Source organism: Catharus ustulatus, chromosome Z (genome assembly GCF_009819885.2).
Source record: "Catharus ustulatus isolate bCatUst1 chromosome Z, bCatUst1.pri.v2, whole genome shotgun sequence".
Taxonomy (NCBI): domain Eukaryota; kingdom Metazoa; phylum Chordata; class Aves; order Passeriformes; family Turdidae; genus Catharus; species Catharus ustulatus.
Genome location: NC_046262.2, coordinates 21181478 through 21200287, shown reverse-complemented (window position 1 = coordinate 21200287; position 18810 = coordinate 21181478). Strand labels below are relative to the sequence as shown.

General features: G+C 35.7%; 1 protein-coding gene across 1 annotated transcript in view; it reads left to right on the top strand.

The window, feature by feature from the left end:
- Positions 1–18810, top strand: part of ADAMTS6 (ADAM metallopeptidase with thrombospondin type 1 motif 6) — a 159621-nt gene that overhangs the window by 41937 nt on the left and 98874 nt on the right. Inside the window, exon 7 of the mRNA XM_033086026.2 lies at positions 18293–18336. Coding sequence (XP_032941917.1) covers positions 18293–18336 — 44 coding nt within the window. The remainder of the gene's footprint in view (positions 1–18292; positions 18337–18810) is intronic.

The following is an 18810-nucleotide window of genomic DNA, read 5'->3' as shown; positions in this document are numbered from 1 at the left end:
CTGAAGTTTTACTTTCCACAGATGAAATTTTTTGAATTTTTTTGGAATAGCCATCATAAAGCTGTGGTTTATTATACTTGAGTAAATTACCATCTGTATGCATTTGAATGTGTTTTCCCATTAAGATAGTAAAACACAATTGAGGCGAGCTATTTGAAAAATGAAATGAGGGAGGTGAAAAAGTGGTAGTTGAACATTATACAAGTATTGTAATAGTCTTCATGCAGATTTTAAGTTTGGCAGGGGTCCTAGTAAGACAGTTTGCTATTGTTTTACTATGCTCTGTTGGAGAACAAAATTTAAGATATACCTATGTCCTATACTTTGACAGTGCAGTTTGTGTTCCATTTCTAGTACCTTTCACTGACCAGATTTCAGGTGTGTATTGTATACTTAGCAAATACATAAAGCACAGGAGGAATTGGTTCACTAACATCCAAAACTAACCACTTGCATTACACAGTCTAAGTTAAAGAATTTGAAATCTGTACACAAACAATATTTTGCTATACTTGGCAAAGAGTGAGAAACGGAATACACTAAGAGATTATGCACTTTTCTTTGACTACTGCATATGTTTCTAGAAGTAATTAGTTTTGCTGAAAAGTATGCTTCAGGTTGATTATCAACAAGTTTATTAACCCAAGGGTCAAATAAATTAAAAATATTTTTTAAACTGGTTCTTTATGTTTTTATTTTTTATTATTTTGTCCTCCAACATATTTATACTCAACACCAGAATCTTATATGAAGGGAAAAAAAAAGGCATGAAGATCTTTTTCAGATGTCACTTTGAGTATCTTCATGTTTCTGTGTCCAAATATGTTTTTTTTTAGTGAGGCAGAATATTCAGAAAGTGAAGTCTTTACTTGGAAACTAAAGATGCTAGGCTATTTAGATATAGAGGCCTTAGAAACTATTCAGATGTATTTTAAGTATGAGTATCAATTCAGCTAAAACACTAGCCTGCTAAGAACATGGGACCACCATCATATAAATTGGGGTAATATTTCAAAAGAGAAAGCTTAGATTTTCGGTATAAGATGGAAGGCATTGCTTTTGAAACTCCTTTTCTGTTTCACAACAAAAATAGGATTTGCTGGTTGTATTATAATTAAGTTATTGCCTCAGTAGATGGCACTCTTCCCTCTGAGTCACCAAGGTGCCTAGGTCATCTGTATTTAGAGTTCTCTTTTTTTTTAGATACAGTATGGAATTGATCCTGACTTCCACTGCTTATTAGAACATGGGTGTCGATTGTCATATTCTGACAAAATTTCTGTTTAACTATTACATTCTTGCTTGTCTCAGTCTTTGCTATGGCTGCTTAAGTGAACTGCTGTATGTGTTAGTATTAAAATACTTGTTATGCTCCCCCATACATACATTACTCTACCCTTCACTACTCAGCTTGCACCTAACAGGGCCTGATTGTCGAATATTTAGTCACCTAATCTTACGATTTTGGTAGAGTTGTGTTCATGTCAAGGTGAAAATTCTCTGTGTGAAACTTGCACATATAAAGTTGTGTTGATAGACTGCACTCATTGTATCCAAACAGGATCTCTTACCAGGTTCTTATTTGCTAAAAGATCTGATTGTGCCACTACAGGCATAAATGCAAATAACCTTTAAATCCTTTTAAATATTAAGTACTTAATATTTAAATACATGCTTCTCACAAGCATGTTATCGAAATTAATTTGAAATTTGAATTTTACTGCCAGTGTGCTTGGGTCATATAAAGTTACAGTCTTATAATTTTGACTGTTAGTACCTTTGTCCATGCCATGCCACAGATTCTGTGTCCCCTGAACCGGTGGGAACAAGAGCTGGGCTTCACTATCTCTTCATTAGTCTTAGTACTTATGCCAAAGACGCTGTACTTTTATACCTTCTACACTATGTGCTTTTTCTTTTAGCCCTTTGTATAGTAGATTAGGGTAGTCTGGATTCTTCTGGTTTTGTGCAGCCTGGTCATTGAAAAACAATATCCACACATTCTTCATACTTTTTCCCTACTTTCCACAGTAAGACAATTTAGCAAGTTACAGAGGGAAATAAGAACCAGGTTTAGAAATATGGCGGTATTGCAACGCTGCTCATTCTGTTTTATGACACAGATTTGAAGGCATTTCATTTGACACGTTCAAAGACTTTTGGTTTGTGGGGTGTTTGTTTTTTTTTTTTTTTTTTTTTCTTTTTTTCCTTCCTCATTTGTCTTTCATTGTTTGTTTAGTTTGGTTTGGTTTTGGTTTAGGTTGGTTTTTTTTTTGAGGGGACAGTTAAATCAGGAAAGACAATCTTAAGCTTTTTATAGTATTCAGTGAGAGCTTCCACAAAACAGAAAAGAATGCTATATACTTATCTTTTATAATTATGCTTAAGATGCTTCTTCTGCTGTTCCTCATGGATTTAGTTTCTCTCTTTAATTAGAATATTTATTTTTTCTTTGTAATCTGGTAAACTGAAAAGATAAATCCTCTTCAGCCTCCCAAACAGAAATCACAACTGAGGTGTACTCCTCCAATGTTTTGTGATGTTTTGTTCCTGTTACGTGTGATATATTCTCAACCAGCAATCTATGGCTGGTTTAGTAAAAGCCATCTACTATCTGCCCCTGGTACTGGTTATATGGTGATAAGCACTGAGGAGTAGATTCTCCCAGAATGAAATTTCTTTTGGAGGTGACTTTGAAAGCAGAATCATTATTTGGTGGCCTTTCCTACTTTAATACTCTTTTAATGTACTATCAGTCTCAACTTGCATTTTTCTCCAGATCAGATGGTAGACTATCTTTATCTCTCTAGAATTTTAGATTAGATTTAGATTTTTAGACATGATTACATTTTTAGATTCTAGGTTTCTAGATTCCTGCCTGCCTACCCCCTGTCAAAGAAGTCTTCACTTGACCTGAAATAGTTAATTACCTGGTTTTTCTGCCCAAGACCTTCATGGGCAAAGAGATTATCCTGAATATTTCCCTCAGCTTAAGTCCACAGTAATTCTGAATCAGTACCTTCATGAGTTTTCAGTTTGACAGTTTACTGTTAGTCTGCAGTCTACACATGTGCACTTTTTTTTTTCCTTTTTTAAACTGAGCAGTCATTTTGTCTTTCATAATTTTGGAATTGAAAGGTTTTTATTATCTCAGAACATAGTTGTCATTCAGGACAATTCTCTGTTTAGATAATTATTATATTTATATGTATAATATATGTATTAATATAAATTTTTCTCGAAGTAGAAGAGGATATGTGTCTGTATTACAGAAGTTACTACAATGACTGACATTGTTTTTAGCAATCAAACTGCATGAATCTATTAAGGATCTTTGAGTCTTGTGTTAGTTTTGGAGGGATGCTGTGAAAACACTCTGGCATTACAGGTACTAAAACAGGTCTGTGGATAAATGGAGAAATGTTTTTCCCTTGTAAAATGAAGTTATTATTAGTTCTCAGAAATGAGAGATTTAACTAAAAATACTTAAATATCTGGAAACAAAAACCCATGGAAATATTGCATTGTGTCAAGTCAAATACTTAATTTTTCCCTGTTTTCTATTCTGACCCCTGCTACTGCCCCCACCCTCCCGCCAAAAAAAGTGATTTTCAAAAAAATGAGATAATTTCTGATCTTTTGTTGTTTTAAAAAATTGAAAATGTTGTCAGTAACATATCTTAGCAGTGAGGTGTAATCTTGGTAGTTTGGAATTTGTGTGATCTTACTAGTTACTCACGAATGATGAAATTTTTGGAACTCTTAGTAATGGCTTTCGATTCGGTATAAGACTAACTGGAGTGTCAAATCCTGGTCAGTCTAATGGAGTGGGAAGAATATTCAGATAATTTAACTAAAATATCTTTTCATATGTTTGTATTCTTTCTGAATTGGAGACACAGTTCCTAAATAACTTACAGTTTTACATGTTTTGGAGTTTTAAGTACATGTTGACCAACATGGCTTTTCTGGGAGATTCCTAGATCTGCACAGAGTAACACTCATGCCAGGGAAACATAAGAATCTGTGTAATAGTTAAACATATAAGCAACTTACTAGGAAGTATTAACAAGAGAATAGAAGTTAGCTTGATCCACAAAGCTGACTGTTTCACTGTCAAGAAGCTGAGAGTTAATGCAGTTATGATCTTGGAGGACAAGATGCCTTAAGGTCAGAGAAGGAAGGATAGAAACTGCCAAAATTAATTTTTTCTTTTCCGTATGTCCAGTTACAAAACCTTGTTTTAAAATTAGCTTTGTACTGAATTGCAGAAGGAATGACCATCCAATACTGCTGTTTGAATCAAATTGCTGCTACACATATTTGTAATATTATGTTAGGACATCAGGTGTAAATTATTAAAGTTAATATTTTTGTTATTGCTGAACATTTTGTTCAGGTTGTGTTATGAAAACTGTAGAACTTGTATTTTTGGGAGCTGATAATAACATTCAGCTTCCAAACGTATGGGATTCTTTTTCAGACCTTTTAAGATGCCTCTTTGGATAGCACTGAGGTTGCATTTGGATTGCCTTCACACTACTTCAGCCAGACCCATGTAAATCTCTCATTTATTACTCTCAGCAGCTTGAAAAAGGGAGTGCTAAGTGATTGGATAAATAGGCAGGAAGAGGTACAGGCAGTTCCTTAGCTTGCACATTAATTCAGCTGTAATGAAAGGTATTTGCTTATATTGTTATTTTAGGACAGTTAGTTCTGCTTAGAAATTGCAAGGTCATAAGTAATGCTGACAAATGCTCATTGTCCAGATTCTTTCAGAAGAAATTTCTACCCTATGAGCTCTTTCAACCACCTGCCAAAGCAGAGTGAAATATGTTATGCAATTCTGAACAGTGTGTTTGGAATCAGTAAAGAACAAGAAATTGTACTTCAAATGCTAGCAAAACCAAGGAATTTTTCAGATGTGTAAAATGCAATCTGTTAGGCCATGAAAGTGTTTATGAGTTTTTGACCAAGACTGGTTTTGGAGCAATTCCATTTCAGTCACATTTTGGGTATGATTGTTAATTATTTAGTGGTTAAAAAAAAGAGCATAAAACAATAGCAATAATATGAAATGCACTTGGTCAGGAGAATATTTTTGTCATGCTTTGCAACTCTATTTTTTGTTATGTCTTGAGTCAATTAAGCAGATTGTTTGACAGTCCAAAAAATGTTGTTCCTGTATGTGTCCCTTCCTAAAAGTGCCACATAATAAGTAGTATGGTGCTGTTCTAGAGGTAGTAACCTCACTGAAACACGTGGGTGTTCTTTATAGTCTGTGCACTACTGAACTTGCCATTTCTCCCTGTATTGCTGGAAGGAAACTCTTTTCCTGCACATTCTCTTAAGTAGCTCAATAACTTAAATAGATTTATGCATCTTAATTTTATAAAAATTTTTAATTAATAAAAATAACATTTTAATTCAGTTTTTATGCTTTAGGCTTTTACAAGTTAGAATCATAGAATAATAGAATCATTAAGGTTCGAAAAGACATTTAAGATTATCAAGTCCAACTGTCAACCCAGCATCACCACCAATGAACCATATTTTCAGGAGTCATATTCACATGTTTTTTGAACACTTCCAGAGATGGTGATTCCACCACTTCCCTCAGCAGCTGTTTTGGTGCTTTACAACCCTTTATGTGAAAAAATGTTTCCAAATATGTAATCCAAACCTCCCCTGGCACAATTTAAGGTCATTTCCCCTCAGCATGTCACTTGCTGCCTGGAAGAAGAGGCTGACCCTCACCTTTCTACAGCCTCCATGAGGCACTTGTAGAGAGTGCTAAGGTCACTCCTGAGCCTCCTTTTCTCCAGGACAAACACCCCCAGCTCCCTCAGCTGCTCCTCTCAGGAATGGTGCTCCAGACCCTGCCCCAGCTCCATTGCCCTTCTCTGGACTCACTCCAGCCCCTCAGTGTCTTTCTTGCACTGAGGGCCCAGAACTGGACACAGCACTCGAGGTGTGGCCTCAGCAGTGCCCAGGACAGGGGGACAATCCCTGCCCTGCTCCTGCTGGCCACACTATTGCTGATCCAGGCCAGGATGCCATTGGCCTTCTTGGCCACCTGGGCACACCCTGGCTCATGTTCAGCTGCTGTCACCAGCACCCCCAGATCCTTTACAGCCACTTTGTCCCAGCCTGTGGCCCTGCCTGGGGTTGTTGTGACCCAAGGGCAGGAACCAGCACTGGGCCTTGTTGGACCTCACACCATTGGCCTTGGGGCATGATCCAGCCTGACCAGATCCCTCTGCAGATCCTTCCTGCCCTCCAGCAGATCAATAACCCACACAGCTTGGTGTGGTCTGTGAACTTGCAAAGGTTGATACACATAAAATTGATAAAGATGTTAAACAGGATTGGCCCCAACAAGTCCTGAGGGTGCACCACATGTTTTTTCCCAGGTTCTTCCAAGCAAAAGTGGGAATTTGATTAGAGTATTTGCATTTGTAAATGACTTGTATTTATTAAATAAAGCCATACTTGAGAATAATAGAAACACTAAAATAACTTACATTGAACAAATGAAAACCAGACTAATTTATAAAACAAAAATTGCAATTACTTAATTAAAATCAAATAGTGGTAGTTCCTACATGCTATCCAACCTCTATTAAAGCATTGTTGCTTTAATAAACTTCTAAATTGATCCATCCTTTTCTATAAATTTGGTGAGTAGTTAAGTGTTCTAGTTCAATAACTTTATAAATGAAACTAATAATGAAAAATAATAATTTGTGACCTTAATACAGTGAAATTCTCCCCATTTCTTTAGCCACAATTGAAAGAAATATTTTCTTGGATGTGACTTTTGCTTGTTTGTAGATCTTATGATATTTACCTGGCATTATTTATAATGGTTTAGCTACATTAATTTCTAATTTACTGAGGGAAAAAGAAATAAAGCATGCTTATTTTTCTTTCAGCTTGAACTTCCTGGATTTCTTACAGTTAGTGTTTTAGACTGTTGTGTTGACATCACAGAAGAGAATGTGCTTTATAGAACAATGGCAGGTGTTTAAAACTTCATAGTCAACTAATTGGGTAATGAAGTTCAAGAGGTTTCATGTGTAGTTGTTAGGAAGATGTAGAATTGTTCCAACTCAGAGTGGAATGGAGAGGGAGTCTCTTTCCCCACTTTTCCGTACTGATAAAAAATTTAATACCATACCATAACTGTGGTTCTAATTATGCTTTTGTTTTGAATAATGTAATTTACATGTAATTTACTTTCCAATGAATATTCTGAAGAGTTGTATTAGAATGTAATATTTATTTTTTTCATTATTATTAGTTAAATATTTTTAGATAACACCTACTTAGAATCTGTCCGAAAGGGACTTCTGTAGATCTTCAGTCCAATGTTACCCCCTAAGCAGGGTGAGTTATGAGATCAAACTAGGTTTCACAAGACTTTACCCAGGCAAATCTTGCAATACCTTTTTGGGCAGACCACTTTACTACTTGACTGCCCTCATGGGGATAAAGGTTCTCCTTAGAGCCAGCCAAAATTTCTGTTCGGCATTTAAAATTTTATAAAACTCATGGGAATAATTATTTTAATAGTCTCATGGCAATATGCAGTATGTGGTAAAAAATAACATAGTTGTTCAGGTCAATTTTAATATGAAGGAGTATATTGTCAATTAAAGAAATTAATGGAACTTTTCTTTCATAACATCTGTAGGGGGAACCAAACTAGTTTTAGAAATATAACTAAGCATTTTCAGAACAGACAAGTAACTGAATGCTTTGTGGGCTTAATAAATTTAATGAAGAAGAATTTAGTAACTTGTTTTCCCACTTCAAGATAGGTTGGCTTTGAAAGACCAGTTTACAAAGTGAAGGCTTGAATAATGTATGGAAGGTTTAAACCCAAGGAATCACTGAGAAATTCCTTTTGACAATCATGTAGTTTAAATATGGATTTAACATATTTGGCTTAGGTTGAAGAGCTCTGACATGTGCATCCCTTTGCAAGATAGATTATGGATTCTGAAGCCCATTTTCTTTCCTAGTTAATTCTGTGATTTTTTTTTTTTTTTTTTTTTTTTTTTGTTAGCAGAAATAAAATAAATTGCGCCAGCTTCACTCTTACATTCTTCAAGGTAAGAGAAAGTAGGGATGTATGCCTACAGACAGCCTGGATAGATACAGTTGACTAATCATAACTCGTATACAGTACGAGTAATGTGGTTTATGAGGAGCCACTGCTGCAAAGTCAGTTAATGTTCTCATGGCATTCAGCCATTCATTCACAGCAGTTAGTTGCTGTTGTCATTAAAATGATTAGTAAAAAATAAGTTTGACAGAAAATTATAATAGATGCTACACAAACTTTTTTTGTCTTTGATAGAGCTAATATTTCTTCCTGGCTTATATTACATGAAAAGAAGATGAAACAAAGATTTGCATGCAATTCTGAATTGTATGTCTTTTGATTTTCACACAGACACCCTTCGAAGATCCATGTGAAGTGCATGTATTCCATTTGCCAGCCCCTTTTAAAAAACAGAAAATCAAATTAAGTTCCTTCTTGTGTTAACATGACAGGTTTATGTGCTCTAACAAATTCGGACAAGATCTCTGACATATTTTTCTTCTTGTAAACTTGTGTATTTCTTCTAAACTGATCCTCTTTGTTAGAACAGTCTTTGCTTTGCCACCATTTCACTCTATGTATTTCTTTTCCTTTCAGATCAGAAGCAGACCACAGAATATGATAGCTTCAAACTTTGTTAGCTGTATTTTGCATGTCATCTGGAAAACTACCACAGATGTCCAGCACTTGATTGGCATTGTATTGTTCTTTAAGCAATCAGATCCAATTGTTTGCTATCATTTTTTGAGGAGGAGATACCCTTTATTGTAGCTTATTGTAACACATGCTTATAGAAAAAAGCACTAAACTTGCAAAATATGTTGCTGTGAGTCTGCTCTTAAGACAAACAATTTTTTAATTCTAGTCAGGGTTAAAAATAATTTGGGAATGACTGTCTTTGGTTTTGACCTTTAGAGGAAGTCAGCAAATAAACTTCATTGCATTGACTGAAGAAGGTTCTAATTACTGCATCAAGCTACTGAAATTTATCTCTTTGTGTAAATATAACTTTATGATTCTTTAATTGAGCTCAAGCACGGAGTGTACTGTTCTTATTATTTTCAGGAAAAATATGTTGTGACAGTATATGTGTAAGAGTTTAAATCTTTTGTCAAAAATTTTGTACAAATACCAACCAGAAGTAGCAAAAAACAACCACGGTTATTCCTGTTATTGGATAATATTATTATTTTTCTGAAAACATTTGGGCTATATGTCAAGCATACATTGTTAATCCAGGAAATTAAATATATTAAAAATTATTGGGAAAAGAATAAAGGATCTTATTATGCTGTTGATTAAACTGGGCATGGTATGCCTAGGTCTTGAAAAGTTTGTATCTGACAGTCTGGCCTTCTCATCTCAAAAGGTTTTTGGAGAATTGGAGAAGAGAAGCAAGGATAACTATTACAAGGTTGTATTGAGGACACAAATGAGGAAAAAATCATTCATACCATCTTTCACCACAAGAACTTGACTCTGTCTAGAAAATATAGAAGAAGAAAGTCTCAAAACCAGGAGAAGGGAGGCAACTATTTTTAATGCAAGGTTTAGCTAATGTTGAAACTTCTTGGCAAATCACTTTATGGAAGCTGGACATATATATAGGTTGAAAGGTTGGCTAGGCATGTTCACAGAAGAAAAATCCATTGAAAGTAATAAATACACAGAAGCACATCTGTCTCAAAAATTCTGAGCCAAAAATAGTTGGGAGAGTACTAGTATAATTGACATTTTATGCCTGCAGTGGTGTTATTCTTTCTTGGGCCTTCTCTTAGTTCGTTGTGAAGGCTGGGTATTGGGATAGTGGAATCTGTGGTCTGGCCCCTGTTGCAGTTCTTATGTTCTTCTGTACCAGGTGTGGTCTGTCATCCTAATGAACTGCTATTCCTTGCAGCCAATGCTTAGCCTTCTATGCCTTATGCAGTGTGAGTAAGGGTAAATAAAGTAGACATTTTGTGTACAAAGATATGTGATCTTCCCAAAGATTATAAACTAACTGTTTACAATATTCAGAAATTTAGAAAAAAAGGCCTACCTATAGTAAAATCCTAGAAAGAAATCATAGAAAAACTTATAAATGTATGTGCAATATGTTATTGCTCTAACTTAACTAATTTATTTTTGTACAACAGAGCTAAAACTTGGTTAGTAATCATAGCTGTTAGCTGTGTTTCCCTTCTGCCAGAGGTCTAGACTAGTTGCTTCCTATTTTCTGCTGTGTGGCAGGATGCCCCCAACCACACCTCTGTAATTAGTTTTGCTAGCTTTCCTTTTCCCCAGACTTGGTTGCATTAGTACAGTCTAAAAAAAACATTGCCCCACAAGCTCCTTGAGCTGTTCAGTGTCAAACAGCTTTGAAAAAAAAGCTTTATGTGTTAGTTGCTGGACTTATCCTGAATGTACCGATAAAGAAATTATTAGCAGTGTACTTAGAGCAGATATGTAGAAATTTCTGATTTATTCTCTAGCTCAGGTTGAACTAGCTACATCTGTGTAACTCCCTCTAAATTTTGACTCAATACTGAGAATAATAAAAGTTTCAAAGACTTTTGAGTTTCAGAATACAACAAATCAAGTATTATCGACACACTGGTGATAGTGCCAGAATAAGTTGTCCCAGAATGTTATTGAAATCACTGCTGGTGCATAGGTAGGTGTCTCTACATTTCTGATGCACTTGCATAATATCTTTTGTGTGGATCAAGAGTTATCCTAAGTGTCTAAACAGCACTAATAATACTACTGATTATGATAATATTGCAACTGCTATTCTATTGTTACATTGCTGAAGTTGATGACTACAAATGACAGCTTTAATTTTTTTTTCCAGAGCTGTGTTTATTTTTACTTTTTTGACTTCATTTGCAGTTTAGAGAAAGTAGTATGGAAGTGTTTAATTTACAGTGCAATTATTTAAAAGTTTTATATAAATCAGGAGAACTAGAACTTACAGCAGGAATAGTTTTTCTGGCTGTAACTCAGAATTTATCCACTCAAGCTAAGTATCAGAACAAAGTCCAATAGAGCAGACTTTGGTTGTCTGTGGCAACATTAAAGACACAGAAAACTAATAATAGAAAAAGCTATTTCTGATGAGTGATGTGTAATATGTATGTTATTCTTTTCCTTCCTCAATTTAAATAGCTCTTTTTGGTTTGAGGTTTTTGAGGAAGGAACCAAATAAGACATGTTCTTTATTTTAGGGCAGAATGCTGTTGTGGTATACCACTTTCTGCAAGGCAAAGGATGTGCTGAAGTAAAGCTTTTAGAAAGACATCAAAAATACTGTGTAATAGAGAGTATTGCTGTTGGTAACCTATGCAAAGCTAATGAATGGCCAAATTATTATAGGCATTATTTAACTCCATTGCAATTGTCTAGTATTAGTGACATCCAGTTCAATAGCATTAGTGACATTGTCTGCATTTGCAAAATGAGCACTTTTTGAATATAGCCAAGTACATGCATAAAAAAAAAGTACAAGTACAAGCTAGTCACTGGGTTTTTCCTTTTTTTTTTGTAATTTTCCATACTTTAGAAAGAGGAGTTGGAGTCGTCAGATAGCTTGAAGCTTTTGATCAATTTAAGAGAAAACTAAGATTTCAGTCTGATCTGGCAGCAGTTCAGTTTATGGTCATAGGTGTTGGAACTAGATTAATTTAATTTTCCACAATAGGTACCTTTTTACTTGGTCTTTTACATTTATTCAAAAGTAACCTATAACATCTATGATTGGGTGCATAGATAAATCATGTTGCATAGCATGAAGAATAAAAGGTAAAAAAGCGTAACTCTAATGAACTTCTTAGGTTTATTGTTGAGCGAGGGTGTGCGAGAAAGATAATCCTTATGTAAAGAGCGAGATCTTAAAACCTATAACAATTAAAAAGTGAGTATCAAAAGGTATAATTTGCTTTAAAAGTGAAAAATAAACCCTTGCTTTCAGAGATAATGTCTGGAAATATTCCCTAAAAAATGAAATATTAATAATTTTTAGTATTTAACTTTGTTTACTCTTAGTCAGGAGAGAATCAGTTCTTAGACTTCATTTTATTTTCTGACAACCTTTTCAAACAGAGTAACTGACAAATCATCTAGTATTATATATATGAAGTATGTGTTCACCTATCTGAAACTTATAAAGAGCTTCATGTCCAGTCATACATATTTGTTGGTTTTGCCTAGCCTGAATTTTTTTTTTTTTTTAATTTTTTTAATTACATTTAAATTCCATCCATCCTGGTAGATTTTTCCTCAGGGATTTACTGTGACTGTGTTTTGGTTTCCTAAACTCTTTTCCATTAAAAAAAATAGTCCTTCAAAAGCCTTGGTTATTTATGTCAATATCTATCTTAAATATTACTCATGCTTATTGGTAGCTTTCAGAGTAATTTTGGAGTAGTTTGATGTATGTGTAAGTAAACAGCTGGTCTTTCATACTGATTTTGAACAGTTTGCTCTTCTAATAAGAGGTTTCGTGCTTTACTCACTTTACTTAAATAAAACATAGCATGGGTTATTCTTGTTGATTAATGAAATTCTTTAAAGTGTATCTAATACTAGTATTCATGTACATTTCCAATCCTGTAACAGGTATATTTCTATCTCAGTGTTAATTTGATGCAAATAGTCCCTTCTGGCACACTGGACATTTACAGTAATGTAATAATAGTTTTTTACAGAGACTCTTTTCAGTTAATGGGCCAATTTGTATAATGAGACTGGTAGAAAGGCCAATGTTATCCTTGAATTTATAAATACACATTAACTTGTAAGGAGAAAGAATTCATTTTGCCTTTGTATGTACTACTGTTAATGCCACTGTTGAATAACTTTTTAAAGTCTAATACACACATTTGAGAAATTTTAAAAAGCCTGTGAGGTTTCGAAGGGAAGGAGCTTTACTGAAAAAGTGGGACTCAACTTTGCTGATAAAAGCATAACTGTATCTCCCGAAAGACACTGAAACAATTTGGTTTCTTCAGAATAAAGAGGAATCAACAAAGGGCTGAAGACAATAAAAGAAAAATCAGTTAAATTATAGATGCAATCTCTGTCTCTGAAGCACCCTAAGCCACAGAGCTGGGGACTTCTATGGGGGAAGGTATCAGTATGAGCTGTCCTGTTTTCTTTGCAAACACTCACAAATGACTGCTGTGGAAGGAAAGGCAGATAATTGGATAACTTAGGACAGTTGTTCTCAAATTATGCTCTAAGCAATTCTTAACATGAGACTGAATAGCTTTTAAGAAGTATTTTTAAACTTCTCTAGTGTCTAGAATAATTTACTTGTAATTTTATGCTAAGGGTGGATGGAAGAACAATTGATGCTTTCTTATAATCAAATCTGTGAATTAGTATGCCTCTTTGTTATTTGTTTATATTTTTAATGTAGGAATACATTTGCTATCATAGAACTCTGTGTGAGCTACATAGTTGCACAACTGCATACACCAGGCCTGAAAATTGACAGTTTGCAGGGATCAGGAAGAATCTTCTTTCTGGGTAGTGTTCCAGGAGACAAATGGCTGTATTCCCCTAAGGTGCCTCTGGGATTGGCTATAGCTGCAGATAATTTACCTGACAAGTTTGAGCAGTGCTTACAGTATTCTCAGAGAATTTGTCTTTCTTATCTGTTTGACTTAAGTGTCCTACTCAAATAATCAGGATCTTGCCAGTCATCAGATTTGCAAAGGAAATGGATTTTTCTTCAGGTTAGAGTTACAGATAAGAGAGACTTGAAGAGATAGTCTGTAGCTTACATCTATACTAATACATTAAATAAACATGCCAGCGGCTTTTTTATTGCACTGAGTACCACTGGCACAGATCTTGTTTACACACTATTAAGCTGGCTTCTCGAAAACGGATTAGTTTTGTATGTTTTGCCTTTTAATAATCATGGCCATCTCCACAACTTTTCATGGGAGTTCTTTGAGATTAGTTCTTCTCATAGTCAAATCTATGCAAGAAGTGTTTCTTAGAAAATGTTATAGAGTTATAAAACAGCTTGATAATGCAGATAGTAGAATTTCAGTGTCTAATGTGATCCCTTTCACTTTTTAATATAGTGTGCAAGTATATTTTAGCATGATGCCTCTATATCCCACCAAAAAGGACTAGAAAATTTTCTTTTTACGGTCTCCCTGTATGGTGCAGTAACTCTTGCTGTTTGATCCACAGCATAAGAGGAGTGTTTTGCTGCTCTAATCCTTGATCATGCTGTTGAACAGACAATGGTCTGTCTGTGCAGTTTCCTTCTGGCTGTTGTGTCAGTCAGAGTTGTCAGTGACAGTTGTGCATTCATCATGCATTTCCTGTCTGCCTGCTGCAGCTCTTCAGCAGCCACACAGGAATGCCTAGCACTCCCAGACCTCCTCCCCATCTGCCTCATGAAGAGACTTCTGATTTCTTCAGGGCAGACATGGCCATGTAATCAACCATCTCCCCTCCTACCTCTTTTCCATTCTGCTTCCCCAGCATGGTCACATTTCAGGGGCATTACACCCACTTTATTAGGAATTATGTGATCTTCTTTTTTGGCTTGGGTGGGCACAGATTTTTCTTGGTTGTCTCAAAATGATCTGGCTACCATCTTATCCCAAGTTATTTACCTATGTAACTGTGTTCTTTCATTCAACTTTTGTGTGGTGTCCATCTTACACCTTCTGTCAGTGAATTGAATCAACGTTTTTGCAGTTGTCATTATTGTGGCTGTTGTCATAATCTTTGATGGTTGGTTGAGATAATTGTTGGCTTGAGAATCTCTCTTTTGGTCTCTTTAGCTCCTGAAGTATTTACTGGACTCCTGGTGATCAAACTGCACCTTAGTATTGCTTTTTTGTGTGTGGCCTTTTTGTTTTGTTTGTTTGTGGGTTGCCTTTTTTTTTTTCCCCATAGCAATTAGACCTATCTAATCTCATGGGAAGTCATGATGATTTGCATTTTCAGGAGTTTCTTGGTGGCTTAAAATTACTATCTGTCAAGTATTGCATCTCTAGTCTTCCTCATTTTGAACCCAAAATCTGAAAACTAAATGGATTCCTTGAAGGTTCAAAATAATTTAAAAGAAGTGGTGTCAAAACAAAAAAAAAGTCGAGGTAGTCTGATTTTAAATCATATAAAAAAGAAGATGATGGAAGCAAGCAGTTTGGTTCATGAGAATGCAGTGAGCTTTCAGACAAATCACAAACAGAAATCATTAATACGAAAGCAATAAAATGAAAAAGTGGAGCTGGAAGATGATGTAGATAAAGTAAGTCACTGAAATTGGATACTGAAAATTTTTTCAAAAGTTCAAAATTTTTTTTCCTGGTATACTGTAGCCTAGGATGTATATCCTTGAAGGAAACTAGTCATTGTGTATAAAATCTGAATATTTAGTGATAACATGTATAGAACATATTACTACCCAGGTATGTTCTTGCAAAATAATTGGTATATTGGAAAATAAAGTTATCTTTTCCTTAGTTTTATTATCTAATTTAGGTTTCATTATCATCATAACTAACTTGTGCGTGATGAAGAACATACACTTCCCAGCAGAAACTGAAGAATACTGTGGTTTTTGTTTTTCAAAAATATAACCTAGATAAAGAACTTAATTAAGATACAGTAATTTCACAAATACAAGCCGCACCAATTTGACTAAGATTTTGCTCCTAAACTGGAAATGCGGCTAATACTCAGGAGCGGCTAATATATGAATAATTTTCTGACATTTACTACCTCAGAAGTGCCAGCCAGAGTGCCGAGCCGAGCAGCTGCAAAGCCGGCATTTCGCAATTGTTACAAATTGTTACTCTGTTGCACCGTGGGTGGAGCCTGGCACCCTACAGGCAGCATGGGAGGCGGGGAGAGAGGAGGGAGAGCTCTCTCCTTCCCTCCTCTGCCGCAACCCGGGGGAGAGATGGAGGGGCCCTGCGCCGCCATTGCCGCGGCTCGGGGAGAGAGACGGGGTGCTCCGTCCCCGCCTGCTGCCGCTGCCGTGGGAGCGAGGGGGGCTCCGTCCCTGCCTGCCACCGCGGGGCAGCACTGGGCCGTGGTGACTGAGCCCAGTGGCAGCAGCAACTGGCCCCCAGCGGCCCCGCTGAGCGGCAGCGCCGGGTTGGTCCACCTGGCCCCATCGGCAGCCCCAAGCGGGCCGAGCCTGCACAGCCTTAGTTGAGCCAGTAAACCCCGCCCTGCCACTGTTCTGCTACTATTTGGCAATTTTTTTGCACGTGGGTCCTCGCTGCGAACGACAGAGCGGCTTATACTCAGGTGCGGCTTATTTATGGACAAAAAGCAAAATATTTGCCAACACCCAGAGATGCGGCTTATACTCAGTGCGGCTTGTATTTGTGAATTTACTGTAATTCTCTCCTGTCACAGTTCTTTGAGAAACTGAACCGTATTCTCAAACATCCATTTCATCTAAGGATGTATGTCTTTAATTATTTTTCCATATTAGCATTGGATATTAAAAAGCAGAAGACCTGTGTATTTCAGAAATATTTTTCCATTCAGTTCTCAACTACATTCTAAAGAATTTGGTCAGCGTTTTCTCACTAAGAAAGACTTAGCTGTCTGCTTTCTCTGAGGAGCAAATTGTGCTTAAACTTCAATAGGATTGGGTTCAGACACTGTCCTGAACACAGAAATAAAAAGCCTAGTTCCTTGATTATGTAAAAGGCAGGAAATGTTCAATAAAAATCCTTCTTTTCCACTGACACTGATGACACAGCTGAATCTGTGTCATCTTGAAACTTAGGGACATTTCAATGATTATATTTCAAGAGAAATAAGAATCTTTTTTTACAAGAATGTTGTCTATAAGAATGCTGATTTGGTTACCTTCCCCTCCTCCAGACAGCAAATGGGAAATCAGTGCACATTTGAACCACCTTGATGAAATTAGTGAACAAGAACATTTAAGTTCAAAATTATAGCTTAATCCCACAAACTGCTCCACACTCAGTACCCTTTAAAAATCAAAGGAATTCCATGTGGTCACAGCAGTCTGCATGCATAGAGAGTTTACTGGAATTGTTCCAAATTTTAAGCTTTGTTATTTTGTCCATGGATTTGGCTGGTAGACAGACCATAACTCTTTTAGCAGTGAAAGGTATATATCTTGTGATCAGACTCCTATGGGATAGCAGTCCTTACAGTATTTTTAACAGAAAATGTCTGGTGGCCTGAAATTAGTAACTATTTGGGTTTAAAATTAAAGCATAAAGATAGTATCTTTTCAGATTTTTTCTCACTTGCCTTTCTAAAGAGTAGAAATTATTTTGAAGCATAGTATGCTTAAGAAATCAAGGAAATCAGTACAAATCCTTGAAAATCAGTAGCATTGTGGGAGTGTCTGTTATCACTATTATATATATAATCACAATATAGGATTGCATATTCAAAATATGAAGGTATAATTAATGAATTGACTGCTGCATGACCACTGGTATTTTAAAAGCTATGCCACAGAAAATGTTTCAATTTCATCACTAGCTCCAGATATTTACGTATTAACTATACTAAAACTTACTAGTTTCTGTATTTTAAAGACTGTATCTACAACTAAAGTTTTTGTCTAAAAATTGTTTTTAGCTTTTAGCAGAAATGTTTTTCATTTTAGTTTGTTAACACATATTCTGAAGATACACTACAATTCTGGAAGGATAATGAGAAGGACATATAATGACATTTCATAAGATGTTTTTTAAAAAATGGTGTAACAATTAAGAGTTCAGTTTTAAAAATTAGAATCAAAGTCTTAAGTAGTACAACTTGCACTTAATATTGTTTAGTTGACAAGTGTGAGACCATGGGAAGCTTCCAATTATGTTGAATAAGTAAAACTTAGGGTTTGAGAATCAGTAGCAGTCTATAGCCATGCTACTGTAACTTCATAACAGAATGGTAGACTTCTTTATGGAGCTGGTGATTACAAAGATCCACTTTAACCATTTTTTTCTTGCTGGCAGGTGTCCCACTGGCCTGGGGCCAGCGGCTGTGAGTGTACTGCAGCTTGTGGTTTACACCAGAGCGCAGAAAATGCCGACACCAGCTGGCTGCACATAATTAAACTGATTGCGGTCTGTCAACTTGGACTGTGATACAGATATGTGATAAATATACAAAGTATCTTACAAAACGTGATTCACTGACATACTTTATCTACTTTTTTTTTCTTAACAGATATGATATCTGCACTTATAAAAACAAGCCTTGTGGAACACTGGGTAAGATTATAAAGAGAAATTTCAGCTCATATTTGCTGTTTCCTTGGTTTATACCTAGGTATTGGTATATTTACTGATTAGATCTTTTAAAGTTTGTACCTTCAAAATTTTGCAGTTTTATAAATATGAAAAAACAAAAATAATCTAGGTGGATTTTGGCTTTGATACATTGCTGGAAGGTTGAATTATGTGAGCTGGTGCTGTGTATTTCATCTCTGATAGCTGTAGTTCTGATAAAACCTAGCAGATGACTCAATTTTACTTCTTAAAGAAGAGAACTTGCTGTTTATTTCCATTTCCCGGTATCCATAATCTGGTTAAAAAAACAGAAGTAGAAGTCCTCAGGAAGGTTATAAACAACCCCCATAAACCTTACAAAAGAAATGTACTTTGAGGTTTACACTTCTGCTGTGTTGTACACAGTGAGTACAGCTTCATATTTTTCTTTTCACAGACTTACAAAAAAATAGCACA